The sequence below is a fragment of the Megalops cyprinoides genome, chromosome 1, assembly GCF_013368585.1.
Source record: "Megalops cyprinoides isolate fMegCyp1 chromosome 1, fMegCyp1.pri, whole genome shotgun sequence".
In the NCBI taxonomy this organism is placed as follows: domain Eukaryota; kingdom Metazoa; phylum Chordata; class Actinopteri; order Elopiformes; family Megalopidae; genus Megalops; species Megalops cyprinoides.
In genome coordinates, this window is record NC_050583.1 from 43137796 (window position 1) to 43159274 (window position 21479).

The 21479-nt window shown below is 42.4% G+C and overlaps 1 protein-coding gene across 1 annotated transcript in view; it reads right to left on the reverse strand.

The window, feature by feature from the left end:
- The window catches only part of myo1d (myosin 1D), a 70277-nt gene that overhangs the window by 11305 nt on the left and 37493 nt on the right, over positions 1–21479 (reverse strand). The window contains exons 13-21 of the mRNA XM_036529854.1: positions 20313–20387; positions 18952–19084; positions 18408–18574; positions 15892–16099; positions 8083–8306; positions 7547–7685; positions 7297–7401; positions 6817–6930; positions 3081–3235 (exon numbers count right to left, since the gene is read on the reverse strand). Of these exons, the coding sequence (XP_036385747.1) occupies positions 3081–3235; positions 6817–6930; positions 7297–7401; positions 7547–7685; positions 8083–8306; positions 15892–16099; positions 18408–18574; positions 18952–19084; positions 20313–20387 (1320 nt within the window). The remainder of the gene's footprint in view (positions 1–3080; positions 3236–6816; positions 6931–7296; positions 7402–7546; positions 7686–8082; positions 8307–15891; positions 16100–18407; positions 18575–18951; positions 19085–20312; positions 20388–21479) is intronic.

Here is a 21479-nt window from a genome sequence, read left to right on the forward strand (position 1 = left end):
CCACATGTGCTGTCTGGCTTTGAATGAATAAATGAAATATCACTCTGACTATGATATTAGACTCACCTGTCCTCAGTAACCCCAATGGTTAGTTACAGAGATTATCCTAACAGTGCAGTGGATTTAAGGACAAAAGCACTTAAATACGTAGCTGCATAGACATAGCACACACATATAAATGTGTTGGTACATGGTACAGCTGTTAAAAATACAAAAAACATTCCCTTCATTAACATGATTAACTAACAAATCAATTAATTAATTCTTCCTCTCACCATTGCTACATGATATTTAATGAAATATTCATGGTCATTTAAAGTAAGCACAAATATGAATGAGAAACAGAATGAGAAAATACTGCATTTACACATTCTGATTTCTGAAAACGAAAATACATTTGGTAGGGAATGCATGAAAAACATGTGCACTGAGTTTCATTCAAATGCAAATCCCCAAATCTAATGCTTAAGATTATCAGCTCACACCCACTGCAGTGGGCTATGGCAGCATTATGAAACATTCTACTGAACAGGCAATGTATGATCTGTACTGAGGGGTGTAGAGATGCACTACCTTACGATGTCTTTAAGGATGCATATACTAAGCCAGCACTGTGGACTGACTGAGCTGTTCACCAAACAGCCCTATTGTAAAGTGTCATCGCTGCTGTGAAATCATGCAAATATTCAGCTGACTCACCATGATACCTAACATGCCAGCATGGAGACTCCACATGTGAACTTTAAGTCTCATATACTGTAAGATGTATAAGAGTAAGAAAACAAAACAAAACCAGGGATAGCCTTTGGCTCATGGTGTGTGCAAATGAATGTCATTCTTTTTTTAATTTTGTAATTTAATTAATTACTTAATTAAATTAATTACTTAATTAATTTGTGTTTGTAACAATGCAGAAACATAAAGGATGCATTTTCAAAGACGACGACATCCTATATGTTTATTCTTTTGTTGGAATCTCGGACACTGCAATCTGCCGCTGACCAGTATGACAAAACTCAAGTGGCTCTGCTGTGGGGGCACAAAGGTATCTCCTTGTTGTGCATTTTTAATGCACTTTTGCTAAACCTCCAAGTTGCACTCTCCTACAGCAACTGCAGGGCTTTGAAGATCTGCACATGCAGCACAGCACAGTCACCCCCAGTGGCCAGCTTTCTTCCGAAAGTTTTCACTGAGTCACTATCCGCTAATTGCTCCAAACACATTTCAGAAGTGCCCAATAAACTTCCTACCACCTCAGGGAAAAGATGTATACAATAATGACTATAAAATCCAGTGAAAAATTTGTTTCCATTTTTGAGGCAACAAATTAAAGGAGGCAGAACCATCCTGCAGCATGAGTCCCCCCCCCCTCCCAAATAATCCCAATTTAGTGTCAAACTCTGGTGGAAAGTACTGAAAAAGCTCTACAAGTGCAGTAATCCTAGGAGTCTCAAGTGTTGGAATGGACATACAACTGGATATATCCAGCTGTTTAAATGGATAAAACTGTAACCCACATGAATGTAAGTCACTCTGTATGACAGCATCTGCTAAATGACAATAATGTGTAATTTTATGTAAAGCCCCTTTCAGGCATGCATTGAAAGCCAGAACTTATCTAGCCATTACCTGGAGGAGCTGTATGTCAGAACCCAATGTCCGAATCAGTCGGACTGGACATGAGATGGACTTCACTCAGCCAGCTCCCTAGTACAAAGTCCATCTAATGTCGGATTGAGTCGATGTGTGAATAGATCAGGTCATTTTCTGGAAAATTCACAGCGAAAATTCACGCTTTTCTGCGTGCCTGTATATTGCTTTCCACTCCGTCGTTGATATTGTGGATACATCCAAATACATGTTATTTTGAGTCCAACAATCGTTAAAGAGATAGTTAGCTATAGCTATACTACCAAAACTTGTCTCTTATGATGATTAATAACGTTGGTTAGTAGTGGGGGTGGCAGTGTAGCATAGTGGTTAAGGAGCAGGACTTGTACCCGAAAGGTTGCCGGTTCAATCCCCGCTGGGACACTGCTGCTGTACCCTTGGGCAAGGTACTTAACCCACAATTGCCTCAGTAAATATCCAGCTGTATAAATGGATAACATTGTAAAGAACTGTAACCTATGTAAGTCGCTTTGGATAAAAGCGTCTGCTAAATGAATAAATGTAAATGTAAATGTTTATTTTCTGGTTAGTAGCTAGCTAAGCTGTAGCTAAGTAATAGTGATAGGTATAGTGAAATAGGTGAACTGGTGACCTGTTATGATAAATGTATAATTAATAATAAATTATGTGTACCGGTAGCACCATTTGGATGGCTATGTGTGATATTTTTTATAGGCTACCCAAAAGTACAATAGCTATGTTTGCCTTCTCCTCCTCCGTGCCACATTATGTGCCCGTACCACCGAAAGGTAAGACATTGAAAAGAAAAAACCTGAAAAAATACTTCAACTTGCAAATACATTTTGTGAACTTGACAATACTTTTCACTCGTGAGAATGCAAGTGGCGTCTAACTGGAAAATACCACGAGGAAATCTGGATGTTTCTAAACTAGCAATTATTTCACGCGACGATGTAATATACTACAAATGTAATGATTAATGGTCATATACTGGGTACTACACTGAAAAATAGCACGCAGTATACAGTATATACTTGTGTAGTACGCAGTACACAGTATGCAGTGGGCGTTTTCAAATACAGCTACTGCGATTTCTGCAGCGTACTTTTTGCGTCATGTTCTGCCTTCTGAACGCTCTACCCAGGCGCCGCCCCTCACCTAAAACAAACGGAGTATTTCCAGTAGGTGAGAATGCATCTGACATGGACAGTCTCCTGTTGTGTGCTACATGTGTAAAAGGGCAAATCTGGACAATGTCCAGACCTGATTCTCCAGACATTGTCCAGAGTTCATATGCGCAAACGGCTTATATGTGACGAAAGTTTTTATACCTGCTATCTGCAGCTCACATTCTTATTTCATATTGTAATTGGAAAAATTAGTAAAAAAGTGTGTGACTGACCCCATCATGCCCCAGGCTTTACGGCTTCCTGGAATGGGAACCTTACCTTTTGAAGTGGCTGAGCAGGGTGCCCACCAGCTCACCAATGCGGCTCTCGCCGGCGGGCACCATGCCCTGCAAGCACACAATAAGGTCTCTGCTGTCCTTGGTGTGGAACACCACCAGCTGGTCCTTCCCTGGGGACACGCTCACCCCTGTCACCTGAGAGGGCAGCAGGGAAAAATTGTGAATTGAATGAAAATTGATATCTTCTTTCCACTGCAGCAGCTGGCAAACATAAATTCTTTCCGTTTATATCCTTCATATATCTCCCGGGGAGATAGCTATTGCACAAGGAGATGTTCTGCTCTAAGATGAACCCACATACTTTAGAATTGTATCACCTACAAATCTGAAATGGTTTATGGGTCAATTGGACAAAAAAATCTCACTTAATGTCAGCCAGGACTAATGAAATCCGAGCATAAGAATAAAATTTGTTGTGGCTAAAGGGACCTCTGTCACTATGGAGGACGGGGCTGAAGGAAATGGATTCAAGAAGAAGGGAAACAACAGGGCTGTCTCTGATCACCCAAACTCATGAAAAGAACTGTGTTGATATTCAAGAAGGTAAGTACTGTATCTAACCTTAGCCAGATGGTATATTGTAGCATTTTGTGTTCAGCCTTTGCTAGGTTATTCTCTGTATTATTTCTACATTGTAACTGTCCCTGAGAGGACATAGCAACAAAGCTATCAACAGTGTTAAGGAGTTGGACTAATCTGGAGCACAGATTAGGTAAAGCCACTGTATTCTTTCACTCTGATCCTCAGGAATCTTATTTCTTTTTCATCTTTAATGTCAGTGTCAGTTAAGACCCATGCAGTCTCTTTACTGCACTGAGCTGCACTATCCTGAGCTACTCTGGTAGCTGGAAGGACCATGCAATTTTCATGGCCACCAGCCACATGCAGGAGGTATACACCACACAGCCAAGAACGCACTCGCAGTCACAGGTTCCTGCAGTCATCTCCCTGGAGTGAGCATGACTTCTATTACATAACCCACAGCTGAATCACTCTGAACACTAATAGCCCAAGGAGACAGCAGCAGTCAATCTGAGCGGAGAAAAGAAATGAGCAAAATCAACAGAACTGTGGACATCTCTCCTCATATGAGGTCATATGTCAGCTTTGTATGGCTCAGAGTGGTGACTTATGTTTGTACTGGAAAATGGAATGAACCACAGAAAATATGCCACTTTGATTAAGATGTGAGGACATAATAGTCACAGTCACAGATAATAATGCAAATCATTTGGAATGTTTTAGAGAATGATTCTGAACATCATCGACAAACCCCCTTGGTTACCATGGTTTCTTGTGCCATTAGGTGCCATCTAATGAAAGCTGGAGCCAAAATTCTATCAACTGCAAGACTTACCCAAAAATGACAGCTTCGTGAGGTATGACTAGGAATCGAACATTCATGCTTTCTGTGTCTGAGAATCTATAGTCTCCTGTTTAAAGGTCAGTGGAATATGTACACTTTATGGTATAAGAGACCTCACTGACCTGAGGAGGGTACATTGTAAAAAGGATTGTGATGGTGCCTGCATCACATTTTTATAACAACATGAAAACTGGAACACCAGGCGATAAACTGAAAGCACGAGAACAAACATTGCAGATTTTACAGCAAGCGAACAAATGGGTTTAGCCAACCTGAAGAGAGAGTGCTTGTGTATGGAAGGCTGACATACACCTGGAGTCTTTGTTCTTGACTTCACAGACATTCACATCTAATTCATATGCTGGGCCGTCTGTGAAAACTGAACATGTTTCACTACAACTAGCTAGTGTTGGGGAGACAACAACAGGATTCTGGGATGGGCAGAAACAGTGAATTTGGGGAGACTGAGAGACACTACAACAGAGAGACAGAGGGGGGAAATGCACGCCTGTATAAAGAGCAACAGACACAGAGCAGGAGGGCAAGAGAAGCTTCTGTGAGGAGAGGAGAGGAGAGGAGAGAGCACACCGTGGAAGCGGATTTGCAAACACATGCCTGAAAGCTACCAGACATCAGCTGATACTCCCTCCTGCTCCGTCACCATGACAACCCTGTCTCCTGGGAAGTTGGCATGACAACGGTTGAGTGAGAGAGAGGGGCAGAGGGTGAGGGAGGTGGTTAAGATGTACTGAATGGAAGTGTGTGTGTTTGTGTGTGTGTGTGTGTATGTGGTGGGGGGCTTGATGTGGGAGAATAATGAGATGCTGTTATTTAGAACACCCCCCCGGCAATTTCAAGGAGTTTAATGTGTATGACATAAAAGTGTTGCCAAGCCAATTAACACTAAGCTGACTGTTTCCATGACTGAGAATCAGCGATGAAAGCAGATAAGGGTGGTGCACAGGGACAGCACCTCCATAGCAGTGGTGTGGGGGACATACTTAGCCCTAATCCACAGTAACCCATCATTCAAACGGAACAGTAAATAAGAACAGGTTTAGCAGGATCATTTCATTTTCTATGCAAACTGACTGCTGGCTAGTGGCCCCCCACCCATTTACGTTCACATATTGATTGACTCGCACTGCCTATCCATGCCCTCTCCTGATTTGCATTTCCTTGCTCCAGTCCCTCTCTCTCACTCCCATTCCTTTGTCATTTGCCACCTTCATCTTGCACACCTCGAGTCCCCACTATGACACCTGATCTCAGCGTCATCATATTCAGAATATCTCTTCGTCTCTTCTTTCTCACTGCCTCCCTTTTCTCAGACGTGTTCATTGTGCCCTTTCTCCCGCTCTGTTATTGGCATCTCATCCCTCTCTCACATTCTGTGCAATCTACCCCTCCTTTTCTAAAAGCCATTGTCTAAATACTGTCTGTTCAGTTCTCCCACATATCCCTTCAGTATGAGTTTGTACAGGAACACCGTTTGCACTGGCTTCGTCCTGCCAAGCAATCGGTGGGAGCACACAGCTGGCTGTCCATCTGCCTCCAATCACTTCTATATTTAGCCCTTGTGCGAAATGCACACAGAGAGGCCCAGTCTCCTGCACAGTGGCATCTCTCCAGTGCCTTTTTAGGGGGAACACAAAGAACACTTCCTGTCATGTTGAGGCTTACATAACATAACCTCTCACCATCACGAGGCCAACTTCTCAGGTGTAAGCTTGTAAGCAAGTATCCCGCTGATGGTCCAAGGTTCTGAACCCATCAGCACTTGAAAGAGGACAGAAGTGCTTTCAATGTAGTGTAAATGCAATGGAGATTGGATGAACTGCACTCAGATGGAAACCTGTGGGGATCTGTCTCCCATGAAGTAAATACTCAAAACCAAAAATAGAGAAAAGCCCTTCAGGATGGTCCCCTGGTGAAGGTCAGGTATTGGTCCCCTTGAGGAACACCACTGAACCTATGCCGAACCTGATCATTGCATGTAGTAGAATCTCTGTTTTAGTGTGAGAGCCTGAATTTCTCACATTACATTCACACAGTTACATGAGTTACATGTCAAGTTACAGTTCTTTGTAACTTGACAAATATTATTCAGTCAATCTGAAATCTTTTTATCAGAATGGAATCTTCACATTGACATGCTAATTTTGATACCACAGGGTGGCAACAACCTGCCAGCATTTACCCATGTCATTCACATTTTGAATTTGAATTAAAATCAAGCAGAACAGAGAAGCCCCTCTCCCCGTTACAAACATCTCAACCATGTGGGGAGAGGGGTGGGGACCACCGAAAGCACAAAACTGTTTATTCCTTGTGAAGAAAAGGTACATACATTGTATAGTGGGATGCTCTTCATGGGCTTGTACTGCTTGAGAGGGTCCATCTTGTACAGGTGTCTGTCAGTGATGAGCACTGCCCGGTCCTCTGCCTTGTGGAAGCGGTTGATCTGGGAAACATAAACCCATCATTTACCAACTGGAGCTGGTCACAGACAATTCAAACACCTTTTCAGTGGACTGCTGATTTATTCCTGATCCATACCAAACGAATACACCTTCATCTCATATACAGTTTACATGACTCATAAATATTTTCTGGCATTTGGAATTATTATGTTAGCAAGAGGTAGCTCATCAGCATGTTAAAACTGCATAATAACACAAGTTTTAAGTCACACAGGTCCAATTAAGGAGCCGGGAAGGAAACTGACCGACTAATATGTCAACATGAGACCTTTGCTGACAACTGGAGGAGAGGGGCAGAACACTGTACCGCCAAAAAAGTGATTCTCTGTGGGTGCAGGGCCACCCACCTTACGAACGTTGCAGGAGAAGAGGACTCGCATGAACTTGTCCTTCCGTTGCAGGTCATTGGATACCAGGGTGAAGGAGGACACTGTCTCAGGGCTGTCTCGCTTCTGTGGATACAAGCGTGGATTTGTTTAAAACTCTTGCACATGGGATATACCATAAGTCCAGGGGTTACCTATTTAAACATGCTAAGATAAAGCGGAGCAGGACAGTGCCTCCTGGTGGAGTGATGGAATGACTCTCAATGCTCACCAGGTAGTTGCCTTCCCACGCCCTCTGCAGGCCCAGATCAACCCTATGACCCTTCAAAGATTCCAGCGTGGCTACTTTGGCCCTCATCTGCAGCGTCTCTTCAGGCGTCAAGCCTTTGATGAGGGTCCACGCCCACCACCTGAACCAGATGAAGACACAAACCAGGATACTACAATTCAAGTATAAATATGGACCAAAGGGATCCTTTTCCTTCTTAATGGTCAAAGGAGCCATATTTTTCCTGTGTACTAATATGATATACATTCATGCAGGAAAAACCGGGAAGGTCACCACCAAAAACAAATTAAGAGTGACACAACCTTCTTATTGGTGACAGCATAATGTTCTTACCATGTCTCTGTAATGTTGTACCCAAAATAACGTGGTGAAGTGACAGAATTATGCATTATCATGAAATAACTCAATCAGAAAGGGGGAATACTGAAAAACCAAGCATAAATCTGAGAAGTAGTGGATATAACAGGATTCCCACACAGATACATCCAGGGGATCATTCCTCTCCCTCCAGCTCGAACCTGTTGTAAATGCTCCTCAGCGCCTCCTCAAATTTTCGCAGGACTTTGGGTGGCATGGGCCACTTGACATGCTTCCCATGATCCTTCATGGTGTTGACATGCTTGAAGCGGCGGTTCACCTCACGGACGTAGGACTTAACCTTGTAGCGGCGGTAAGCGCGTATGATGGTCAGGGCAGCCCGCATTCGGCGGTAACGTATTCTGGCAACTGTGCCACGCCACACCTGCACATGAGGATGGAAAATATGCAAAACTTCAAATTCAACACATGTAAATGCATATCAAATGCGTATAAACTGACAAACACAAAACTAGCCAATGGATGGGATCATGGGATAATATCATTAAAGAAATATTATACAATTTATAATGTAGCTAATTCAGATGCTGTTAGTCTCAACAGGGGTTACACCCCAAGGTATAAATATGATGCATGATTCAAGCCCTGGGGGAAAACTCGAATTTTTGGACCCAATGTTACATTTTACTAATGTTACATTTTAGATTTTACCCAAAATGACATTTCTGTTGTACAAGTGCCGTAAAAACATTCCAGTTAGCTCTCTGTACATTTACTTACTTAATGCACGGCATATAATCAATTTAGCTTGTTGTATATTGTCCTTAACAATGGCTCTCAACAGTTTGACATCACAGTAGCCTCTCTAACAAGTGCCATTCTTGTTCGGGGACTAAGTTTAGGGGGGCAGCCTGCTCTAGGCAGTGTGGCTGTAGTTCCATATTTCTTCCACTTCTGTATGATGGACTGCACTGAGCTCCGAGGTATGTTCAGTGCCTTTGAAATATTCTTGTATCCTATCTTTTGGTTTGTTCAATGGAAAATCCATCCATACTGTTTGACCTTATAGAGAGGGAAGGTATTTATGCTCATGAAGTAATTCAAAAAACGTGATCCGCTAATTTCCTACACAGGTGGAGACCATCAACAAATTAGATGAGTTTATTACAAGGCACCTGCCTTGCCTTGTAATTATGAAGGGTATGAATACTTTTTAAATCTCAAGGTTTTTTCTTTAATTTTTGAAAGTGTTTGGATGTTTCTTTTGATTTGTCATGATGTACAATACTGTGTAGACCAGCTGGAAAAAATTCTACTTCTGAGAAAATAAATTGTGAAAACACTATTGGGGGCTGAATAATTTTTCAAAACACTGTGTACATATGTGATAAGATGATGAGGTCATGAACGTTGTCCCAATATGTTCCAATCACTTCTTCCCTTGCAGTTCAAATACCACCAGATCACATACACTCAGATACCAATGAATCATTACTGAGTGTCTGAGCAGAGCCATTCAATATGACCAAAACACTGAAGAATAGACCCCAATGCAACACTGCAGTCATCCAGCCTGGTCTGCTGCACATGGATGGAACAGTGGAGGGATCATCAGAGCCATCAGTGGCCTGTCAACCAGTGAAGCCCACTGTTTTTACATTAGGTGTTGTCCATGCTTACTAGCATGCCAACTTGCTGGCAGATGGAATCCACAATTCCACAATTTTTAATGAAGACATTTGGCCAAGAAAGAAAGCAGAGAGGGGATGGGATGCTGTGACTGCATGATTAAGACACTTTTTCAGATTCTATTATCATTAAATAAGAACATCTTACATTCTTACAACTGAACTGCAGTGTGCTGGACATAAACAGTAAAGAGAAAGTACATGCAAATTAAAATGAATCAAAACCAAGGCCAATGAGCTGTTGATTTAATGGGATTCTAAACAGGCATGAATAATGAAGCTTAGCTTGAGATCTGACAGCTCAGAGGGTCCAAACCAATGTTGATTCTAGGGATGTGGAGCAGCCAGATGTACTCTCCCCAATGGGCCACCACCCCTATCTCTCTCTGCAAAGCTGAGAGCCAAGCAGAAACCTCTGGGGTCCCCTTTTTGATTGCCAAGAAAAATAATCTGGTTGACCAGACTAAATTTCCACTTAATGTCTGGCTTCAGTCCAATTATCGTATCTCAGTTCACCTTAATTCAGTGTCTTTCTGTACACAATTCCATTTTTCTGTACTTCTAGACTGATGTGGTGTTTCCAGGCAGCCAATATTCCGTGACTGAATGACGTCAATAAATGTCTCAATGAGCCCCCTGAGCTCCATGACTTTGTTGATCTTGAATTAATGTGAATGCTTCCATTTGTGGTCACTTTTCACAGATCTGGAGCAGAGAAAGACTGTAAATTAGCTAAGCTAGCTCCAAATGCAATGCAAACAGGCAGGCAGGTGTACAAGGAGGGCTTCACTCCCTTCTGAGGCCCAATAAGCTTTGGCCATTACCGTATGTAGCTGAGCTCTTTAATAAATAATTCTTCTGTTCCAATACCCACGAGGGACATTACTGCGGTCACCTCTAACCCGATTGATCCTGAGAAAATTGTGAAATGATAGCAAAGGAGTGGTGCTGACGCACAGTGGAGCTCCACACGAGATAAAGTGGTTCTGACCACAGCCTGGGTCAACAAGCACAGGTGAGGAGGGTTTGCATAAATCAATACACTGCGCTGGCTGGCCCTTCCCTGCATCATTACGGTTGCCAGCACATTTCCCGTGACCTCCAGAAGGGTTTGATAGCCCTTATTTACTCTCTGTGCAGTGCTATTTGTCAGTTATTAGGCAAATGACAGCCAGCTTCCTCTGACACATCCATCTCCTCTTGGACAGGTGTCAGCTTCCTCCACAAGTAGTTCATTATTTCCTGTCCTCTCTGACTCACTCATTGGATATCAGTCTGGTTGAAATTAATATCAAATTTACGTCTGCGCTAGGAAAAATAACGGGCACCCAGGCATCTGGGTAATTGGATGCATGCCTATACAATAGAACCCTGTGCTAATATAAGGCAATCTGATCAAATCTGACAATTTCGTCATTCACTACATTCACTATTAATTCCATAGCTTTTTATCTGTGGTGGAAGCCCTCATATTTTAAACACACCTGCACTGGATTTTCTACTGTATGTTCTACTGGATTTTCTAGTCTATTGTATGTCCAGTATTTATTAACATCTTGGTGCAGCCATGGCATATAAGTTCATTCATTGAGCTGTTTTTGGACAGTGGTAAAATGTGTGCACAGAACCATGGAATCTAGCATGCAGTGCAGTCATAACATGCATGGCAATCTGATTCTCAAACACGTCCAATCTGTCATAACATGTGTCATAACACGCAACAAGTGAAACACAGCCTAACAACACAGACGTGTTAACACTGGCTTCTAGGACAACCAAGATAAAACATCCTGTTCAGGCTAGAACTAGTCAGTATGCAGATGTGGGCTGGGATAATACCAACACTGTGGTTCAACATTGTTTAATAAGTGAAATCCAACCACCTATGGAGACATTTTCCTTTCCAATCAATAGTGGGTTTAACTCCAGCCTGATATTTAAATTGGGTGTTTCCACATTCAACTGTTCAAACCATGAAATCCCAAGGGCAATCATTGTTCAGAGTTAATGACTCTCACGGTTCCGTGTGACCGGTAGCTGACCTTCTGAATCAAAGCACAATTTGTGGACCACATGGTCAAAGTAGGGTGTTAACACGCCTCCTCCCTCCCACATCCCGACATCCTCCTGTGTCCTTGCTGTCACTCTCTGTCCCCTTCATGGTCCATTGAATGACATCACACCTTGGCATGGGAGCAGAGCTGTGCTGCCACCATATGCACATGTGCAAACCTGAAGAGGAAGCCCCGCACTGGCCAATAGGAGGCCTCAGCACAGAGTTGAATGCTACAGCATTAGTCAGACACTAAACTCTTGTCTTACTGTACTCTCATTCTAACTTATGGTAAAAATGCATTCCTATAAAAACCCAGCTTTATAAATACATAACCCAAGAAATCTGTGAGCTAATAAATGCAGCAGATTAATATCCAAAGACAGCAAAACATATTTGCTGGCTTTTATTTTAAGTAGAAATATCATTGTACAAACTAGGACAAAAATTCTTCACACTAATTTTAAAACAGTATATTTAGAAATCCCACTGTAACTGTGACAAAGGCAGAAATGAGCACTGAGGAAAAAAACAAGCAATTGGAATGTTTTATTTCATTTTATAAATGACAGGCAGGAAGTATATTTTACTTACACACTAATAACGTATCTGATTTTAACCCAGTGGGTAAATTACGCTAAATGTATAGAAATGTCATTTGACAGGCTTTAGCATACCATTCAATAGTGCAGGAGCTGCTCTGTGTGTTTGCTCTTCTGAGGGTGGGCCAACTCAGTTGGCCTGATGGACCAGAGAGACTAGTGGTAGAGGGCATAGGCTACCAAATCCCTGTACTCCATCCCCCCGCAACTCCACTTATATCAATCCTGCTTTAAACATCCTTGTTCAACAGTATGGGCATGAAAACCACTGCACTACAAGATCAAATATTCATTTTCTGCTTGTGGAGTTTCTGTGTGTGTCTGTCTGCCTTTGTGCCTGCAATATGACTGATCTTAACAAGGAATGTTCTTTGTCTGAGCTCAGAAAGTAATGAACAGGAAAAGGGAGAAGAGGTTATGGCTATCTGTTTTAGGGTTATTGTTTTAAAAACAAAGATTTGCACTTACTGTATGTAACAGATATAAAGAGGGTTTGAAATTGTGACAGGGATATTAACATATTAAATCAAGAGCAGAATTATGACAAAAATCACACCCAGTTCACTGTGCATAGCATATTCAATAAATCCAGCCTTTTTTTACACACTTGTATAATCAGTCCTTCTGTTGTGGCTTTCCTTTGGGCATGTATTACTGTCTAGGTCCCCTTCTGCTTTATCTTAGAAATCAGGTTGGATTTGCAACATAGCAAGGTTGAAGGGTATCCTTGTTCTTTAGGCTATGGAATGCCAACAACAGACCTACAATATTTTTCCTATATTTTCCTATATTTCATATAAAAGTTCATAAACTCTGATAGTATGTAAATTTTAAGCATGCTGATGTAAAGTTAAAGGTTACAAACCATTTGCAGCTTATGACACCGTGAAGGGGATGGGTGGGCCAGATGCTATAAAATATTGATTAAAAGGAGTAATCATAAATAATTCAACACCTCTGTGCCTTTGCTTTTTGCCTAAAATTGACTTTGTTAACCCCTGGGCCAGGCTGTGATGGATTTGCTGGTCTTAGAATTTGCCTTTTACTGCACAAACTGGAGACTTTATCATTCCTGGGGAAGGGGAGTTCTGATGATTATTATTTTAAGAGCTGTGGGGAGTCCATCATATTGTTGATGGGCATTAACAGAGAGTGAAGGCCTAACTGACGGCAAGAGAAGTTCCTACTGTTCCAAACCCACCACTGTTGTCTGTGTGAGGCTAGATACACCCTTACATGAAAGGACTCTGGGTAGGACTTCTATACACGTTTCTCTAGGTTAGCATGGAGGCAGGTCATTTGCGAGATTGGCGAGGGATCTGGCATGTCAGGTGTTCTGAATTGTTTTGGCATAGGGTGCATTATGTCAGATATTGATAAAGGGATTGCCAAGGAGGGGATTTAAAGCCCAGCAGAGGATCAGGCAAGAGCCCACAGGGAAGGGACTGAAAGCCCCATACATTCCTGCCTGTGTGTCTGCCTGTTGTGTGTCTGTGTGTCCATGTCTGCGCTAATGTGTCGGCATATTTGACTTTGTGTGTCTGTGTCAGTACTTCCGTGTGATGTCTTGCTTGTAATGTGTTTCTGTCTTCCTGTCTGTCAGTGTGGGTGTGTCTTTTGTTTTTGGTTACAGCCCATCGCCCCACCTCCTGCCCCGCCTATCTACCCTTCTGCCACACGCACCACCTGAAACCCATCCTGCGCACCTGTTCCCTGTTAACTCATCACCAGCCTGTGTATATATACCCCTCTATCTTCTTTGTTTCTCTGCCAGTTCGTATTTGTCTGTTTTGTTCCCGCCTGTTTGTATCTGCTTGCTCTGGTTTTCACTTTTCTCCTTGTATTTTTTGGCTCCTGCAAACTGAACCTCAAATCCATTACTAAAGAGGTATGAAGTTTTTTCATATTCATAGAATCCCAGAAAAAAAAAGAAAACACAGCTCTGCTGTAAAGTTCTGGAGGGGTTATTCTGCAGGCACAAAAATTTCTGTACAGCTTATGCCGAGTTCACAAACAGCTCTTTAAAGCTTCTTTTGCAGCCATATACAGCTCTTCAGTGGTTACACTGTGCTCTTATAGGAGTCATGTTTCTATGGCAGCTGTCATACTGAGTATGTGCTGACTCCATTTCATGGTTATGTGCATTACCATCACTGCAGGATGGGGCTTATGTGAATAATCATATTCTAAAAAGTAAAACATGGGGAAAAGGCTAAATTAAACAAACAGCAAAAACCTTAGAAGTGCAAGAGACTGCCCAGAAAGCCAATGACAGGCAGAGTCATGCTGAATTAAAGTTGGCTGGTAGAGATGCAGTGAATTCAAACAGTAAAATGCTTTGTGAGAGCTTGCAACCATTTAGCTTTTCTTCACTGCAGGTTGGCTGTAATGACCTCTGCTCTGGTAGGAATGATTGACAGGGTCTGGGGGTGAGCTGTCTTAGACAATGTGTGAACACCTCCGCTGCTAGAATTCAAGGCCTCATTGTTTAATGCCGAGATCAAACAACTGATCCCCTATGAAGAAATTGCTGGATTTAACTCTTTGATCTCTGCTTACATGTTTGTTTCTGCATACCTTCGTGAAAGAGATTTGAACCATACAATCCTGTACACATAGCTTTGATGCATTTGTAGATAAGGGGATCCCACCCCAGGCCTTGCAGAAGTCTGCAGTGGAGATTTTTCATTCCGACTGCTGGGGCTAATTCAGATGTGAGATTTTGTGTGAGAGAGAGAAAGGACAGAGGTAACACCGTAATTCCCATAGTTATCTAACACGCTGAGAGCTACAAAGAAGCTCTGCTTAAGAAAACAGCATTATACTGCATTCACCAGCGGGCTCCTGTCTCTGGAGTTTTCCCACATGAAAAATACTGTACTCAGAATTCATTCTGACAAGAATAGGCCTTCTGTGATAAACAATCTAATAAAAATTCACATAAAAAAGGTATTACATTTTGACAAGCATTTCTCTTCCCCACAGAGACACATATACACAGCATTGAAGGCACGGAACTTACTGATGTTTGTGTGAGTGGGTGTTGATGATCTCATCAATGTGAGGACTCAAGCAGTGATAAAATACCGAATGTGCTGAAACACAGATCAGTGCAGAAGCCACAAAGCAACAACAATGCAAACTGCTGAAGCAGGTGGCTTGGTAACCAAGGACACATGTAGTGAATACTTATTTTATTTGGTACATGCATCCTTAGTGATTTTTTTAAACAATGTAAAAGAAAATCGTTGTCTGGGGAGGGTGGTCATAAAACTTGTCTTTCAAGGTCGTTCCACTAGCGAATTCAGGGATCATCACAGACACTCTATTATGACCAGATATTCAGCTCCTGAATTCCTTCTGTCCTCTGACTAGGAGGTTCCAGTTCTTAACAGGTGGTTCTGGTGCTTTCTGTGCTTCTATGCATTCCCATAGATGCTCAGTTTTAGACTGCACCCCTTCAAAAATGTTCATCATGAAACAGCAAATCAGAACACTTGTTGTTCTGACAGTGCCAGAGGCAGCATTTTTAATATGACAGGCACCAGGCTGACCACCTAGTCCATGTATAGAGACCCTGTGCTGAGATCCTCCTGCTCAGAAATGCTGGCAGGTCAGGAGATTAAAAAGGTCAAAGGTCAAGGGCTCAGGGCATGGGGAACTGACCTTCTGCAAGAAGAGGACGATGCGCTGCACCATTTCGGCCCGCTGCTCCTCCAGGGTGAAGAGGGTCCGTGGTGTGCGGATGAACACTTTGGTCTTCCCATAGGCTGCATCACTCTCAAACCCGCAGCACTGCATCAGCTGCTTCACTGCTTCGCGGTCTGACGGCAGATCATGGTTGGGCCATGTGAACTCTGAGATCATCTTGTACCTGTGGAGTAGACAGACATACCCTAGCATGCCTTGTGACGAGGAAGGATAATTGGTTAACAAAGTTCTGATGATAGCCTTTACCATGACTATGAACCCGTGTCATTTGTATGGCAAAGGTCATATGGTGAATGTGTGTTCTACATTGCTTAAAGTCCTTGAGGTCTAAAAGTGATCAACACCCAGTTTAGCTGGTGCATCTAGGTTTATAATACGAAGATTAAATGAAAGCAATGCCAGTTCCACAAATACCATTCCTTGGGAAACACATCATCTATAATCTAAGCAACAGTTTCAGATGAGCCAGATGTGTGTGCATGAATATCTGGAGCTTTTGGTTTGTTTTGAATGCAGTCAGCATGTGTGAAGCAGTTACCTTACAAATTATGGTTATGTGAGAGGACCTGCTGCTAATGTAGCAGTCTTCATTATTCCAAACATAGCAGCTATCCAGTCTCTTATTCAACTGACCTAATTTATTTGACTTTGGCTATATCCATCTTGGTAAAAACAGGATTTTGCTCAATGGTCTTGAGCTTTCCTTCATCATCATCATCTTTTTCTCTTCTACTTCAATATTTTGTCCTTATACAGGCAAATAATGTTCCATTTTCCTGCCTACAAGTCCCACCCACGCCATTAAAAGCCATGCTGTTTATTAGAGGTAGAGCCAAGCCCTAGTTTGTCCCACAGCTCCCCATGCATCCTATACCCTATCCCCCATTTATCAGGTGGAAAAGCAAAACAGAACACAATGCATACACAGAAGCTGTCCCTCTGACACAGAGACTGAGAGAAACAGAGACATTTTTAAACCCATTCCCCAACAGGTGAAGTTAAATTGAGTCTCTCTGAATGGATTGTTTGCCCTGCGTAATCTCAAATTCTGGAAGACATGGTGGGCTTGGAAAAACAATCCACAGGAGCAGCTCTGTCCCACATACCAGCTGCCAGAGTTAACTCCATTGGGTGCACAGGAAGACATTGCAATGACCTGCATGCATTTCAAGAGGTAACCCTCCCATTGTACAAGTACTGCTTTTTCTCTGAATATGAGGCAACCTGAATATCTGGACAGGATGCATTCTTGCTTATAAATTAAATTCAGCAGCCTGCATGACAGAAGCATGTTGACATGGCATTATAGTCTTGACTGGTAGCTTATCAGTGTCCCTTCATGAATGTCAAAATCTATGGATTGCAAGATGGAGAGGATCTTCATGGAGAGCACACCCAATGCCATGGCAGAAACAGCTCAACAGGCCTATTTACATTTTCTCACTTTAGGTTTGTTACTCATGTCTTTCTACTCTAAAGGCAGGTCAGGTCATCTCGTTACTAGGAAACCAGTCATTTGTAGCTGTATATTAGTTGCCCTTCAAAATCAGAAGCATGTTCTGGAGTGCATAGCTACATGCTGAACTTCACTTACATAGGTATGAGGAGCAGAGGAAATGGAGCACACTGTACATGAGAAGAGTCCCACACAAACAACACAATGTTTTTTGACATTGCTACAAAATCACAGTGATGCATTTGTTGGGCCTGTTGACTGCTGGTCTTGGTGCCCACTGTTGTAATGAGGTTTTACATCAAGCTTTTTGAAGCTTCAGCCAAGTGAGCTGCATTTCTTACTTGGCAACTGACTTATCTAGATGGCAAATGTAAAATAAGATACACAGTTAACAACTGTCTGAACATAATCTTTAACAAGTACAGAAAAATGTCATTGATAAGGTGTGATAATAATAATTAATAAAGTATTTCTTATTCTTATAACCACTGCACAACAACTAACATTCGCACACCCCAGTGTTAAGCAAAAGAGGTTACCTATCTCTCTCTGACTCATTATCACAGGAATATTCCTGCTTCTAAACAGTTCAGACAGAAACTAAAAGGCACATATTTCTAATGTGCAGAGATAACGTTTACTGGCATATACAAAATAGCTAGAAAAGGGATAAATGTGAGTTCTCATGCTAATAACATTGCAATAACATAGCATTGTCCATATTAAAAAATTATCATCATATAATAAACTGGCTTGCACAGAAAAGTGAGTGTGAATGCACTGCAGTCACTGATTAATGTGATTCTTACTAAATACAATCAGTACAAACAATACCGTGGGTATACTGGGGGAAAAAAAAAACTTTAGTAAAGAGAATAACTTGCTTGCCAAAACACAGATTTCACCTGTTGAGTACAGTTGGATAAACATTAATGTCCAGCCATGCTGAAACCAATGGGTGCATCACTGGGATGAGGGAAAACATAGTGGGGCAGGAGCACCATGACATAGTTACCTCTGCAGGAACCGAGGGTAGGTCTGCCGGTAGGCGAAGCCGGCACGTCGCACGCGCACATTCTCCAGAAGACCCAGGTATTCCACCTGGTGGCGGCAACGCTCCTGCTCAAATAGGAGAGGCGACTTCATGTCATTGGGCTTGATGCAGCGTACATAGTAGGGCTCCTGTAGGGGACCAGAGGAGGGCAACAGTGAGAGAGGCAAGCCAGCACAGGGCTCCCAACTGCACACAGGGCACAGGAGGTTAGGGTTAGGGTAGCATGCCTTCTATCAGTTCTCATACTAATATGTTGAATTCTAACCAAACAAAATAAAAAGAAGCTAAAGCAACACAAACAAAAAGTTTATTTTCTACAAAATCAAATCCATCATGTATTTTTTTTTGATGTCCCTGTCTCCTCTGAAATAGATTGTGTCTCACACATAGACTCAGCATGATTACGCCTTGGTGCCCAGGGGGATGGAGAATCCAAGTGTGAGAGCTTGCTGAAAAGGGTGACAACCCCTGCAGGCTTGGTGAGAAGGACTTTGCTGCTGCTCACCTTGCAGGCCAGGTTCTCCACCAGTGAGATCATTGAATTCTTGAAGAGTGTGCCGGCTGTCAGGGGGCGCTTAGTGACCTCAGTGATGCTCAGCTTCCCCTCTGGCCACATTCCCTTCAGCACAGGGTTCGAGCTGGGGAATAAGAAAAGGACAAAAGGAGGGAGAGAGAGGGGGAGAGGGATGAAATATAGATACAGGGAGCATGAGAGAGAGGAAATTTGGAGAAAGGAGGAGATGAGAGTTGCGGTAAAAAAAAAAAGTGAGGAGGGAATGGAGAAGACATTCATCACTAAATCACTGCAGGATTAGGATAGCAAACCATTTCACAAGTGTGCTCACATCACTGACATTGTTTAAGGCCTTTCTTAAAATGCCCTTAAATGAAGATACTCATCAGAATTTAAAAATGGATGCATGTGGATTTTTAGATACAAGCCAGAGAGCTGTACTTGGGTGACAGTCTGTAAAACCACAAATATAATGAATCAAGATCATCAGGAGCACGAGGACATACAGAACTCCAGATGTATGGAAAGGCGTAGGCTCAAATACAAGTCTGGCCCCCACTGTTGACTCCTTGATGATAGGTATAGGTAAAAATTTTTATTTTGACTCCTCCTGAGTGGATCATTCAGTAAAAGTGCCCATTCAGAGCGCTGAGCCCCACAGCCCAGATAATCAACAGTCCAAACCTGGGCTGTGTTTAGACAACCATGACAGAAAATCTGCAGTGTTGGACCTACATGATGTCTTCCTAGTAGAATAGGGTGGGTTTGTGTTGTATGGAAAATATTTGGACGGTAAGCAAACCACATTGCGAGCAGCTAGGTTGCCAGTATAGTGCAACTAAAAATTGTGCAGAAGTATATACATATATATTTTCACATACATTGGCTAGCTAGTAGTACCATCACTACCAAGCAATAAACTAAACTTGTTAACCATCTGAGGCTACATAATTAGGACCATTTTTTCATTTTCAGACAATAATATTTCTAGCAAACTGACAACTTGGTAGGAAATTGGCCAGTGAGAAACATGTTCAATCAAATCGTTCATAGTTTGCTAGCTAGCTAGTTTCCCTCCAAATACGACCTTTTGTCTTAGGCATCTATCAAGTCTATTAAAATAGATTTGCATGGGATCTGGGGTGACGCCGAAGGCAAAGGGCTCTCCTTGTGGACTGACAGTGTAAAAGCAAGGGAGTTTTTGTCCCTAGTCTTTGAGACATGCTGTCCAAAACGTGAACTGGCCTGGCAGTGGAAATGTGATGACTGATGCAGAAAGAAAGGTTAGTCGCATAGCTCCCAGTGAGGGTGGCTTATCAGAAAGAGGTGTGGGGTGGCTTATCAGACCTCACCTGTTATACAATAGCCTCTTGAAGTCTTGAAACAGGGTGTCCTTGTTCTTGTCAATGAAGCCCACTACAGAGTACCTACACGTGCAAATACACACACACACACACAGAGAAAGAGAGAGAGAAAGAGAGAGAGAGCGAAAGTCCTGACTCTCATGATGAAGCAAAGAGATAAAAAAAAACAACAATGCAATCCTACTCAGAAATGCAAGGTTGTAACTGAACCATATATTACACAAGATGTCGTCACACATTCATGTGGAAGTCAAAAAATCTAAGCCATCTGTGTAATAAGTGTTTTAAAGGCCCACAGGGAAAACAGCAGAAAAATAGGTTTGGTTCACTGAGCATGCCGTGAACCACTTTACATGGGTACCCTGCACAGAGCATCTCTTGAGAACTGTATTAATAGGCCTCTAATCTTCCAAGGAACATTCTGTGTTATCCAGGGCACTAACCATAGACAGGAAATGACTGACTTGCAGGAAAAGGTGTTTTTGTTGACTTTGATTTTCTTGCCATTTCAGTGCCTGTAACAAAAAGTGATTATTTAACATGCCTTTGCTTTAAGTGACTTCTTGGCCTGCTTTCTTGGATTATTTAAGTGCCCATATATATATGTTTGTTTGGATCATGATGTGGAAAAAAAGGACTGGTGGAAACCATGGCAACATACTGTAATGTGCCCTGGCAGCAACATGTCTGCTTGTCAGGGACTGGCCTTGAGGAAAGGGGCCTATGAACATCATTTAGGAATCTACTCAAGGCTCCTTGGACGGTCATGCTCTTTTGCTGATATTTTAAATGTAGTCAGCATGGGGGAGTTATTTATAGAGCCTGGCACTGCGGATGCTGAGGAGAGAGGTTAAGTTGTGGTCACACATGTAGGGACATGCAGACACATTCTGACATGCACCAAGCCCTCACCCAGGATAAGTTTGTGTTTTTTCATATAATGGGTAGAACAGGATTTGGTTTGGTTTGGTAAAATGAATCTGGATCCGGTGGCAGAAACGACAGACAAACATATACTATGGATTGTGGGCTGAGGGGTAAGGCCTGACCGGTGTTTGCAAGTGAAAGGTGTATGCAAAGGCATGTGTTTTATCTTCAGCTGTGCAGTACCATTCAGGAACATGTGCTCCACTTGATGTAGTTTTTGAGTCCAGC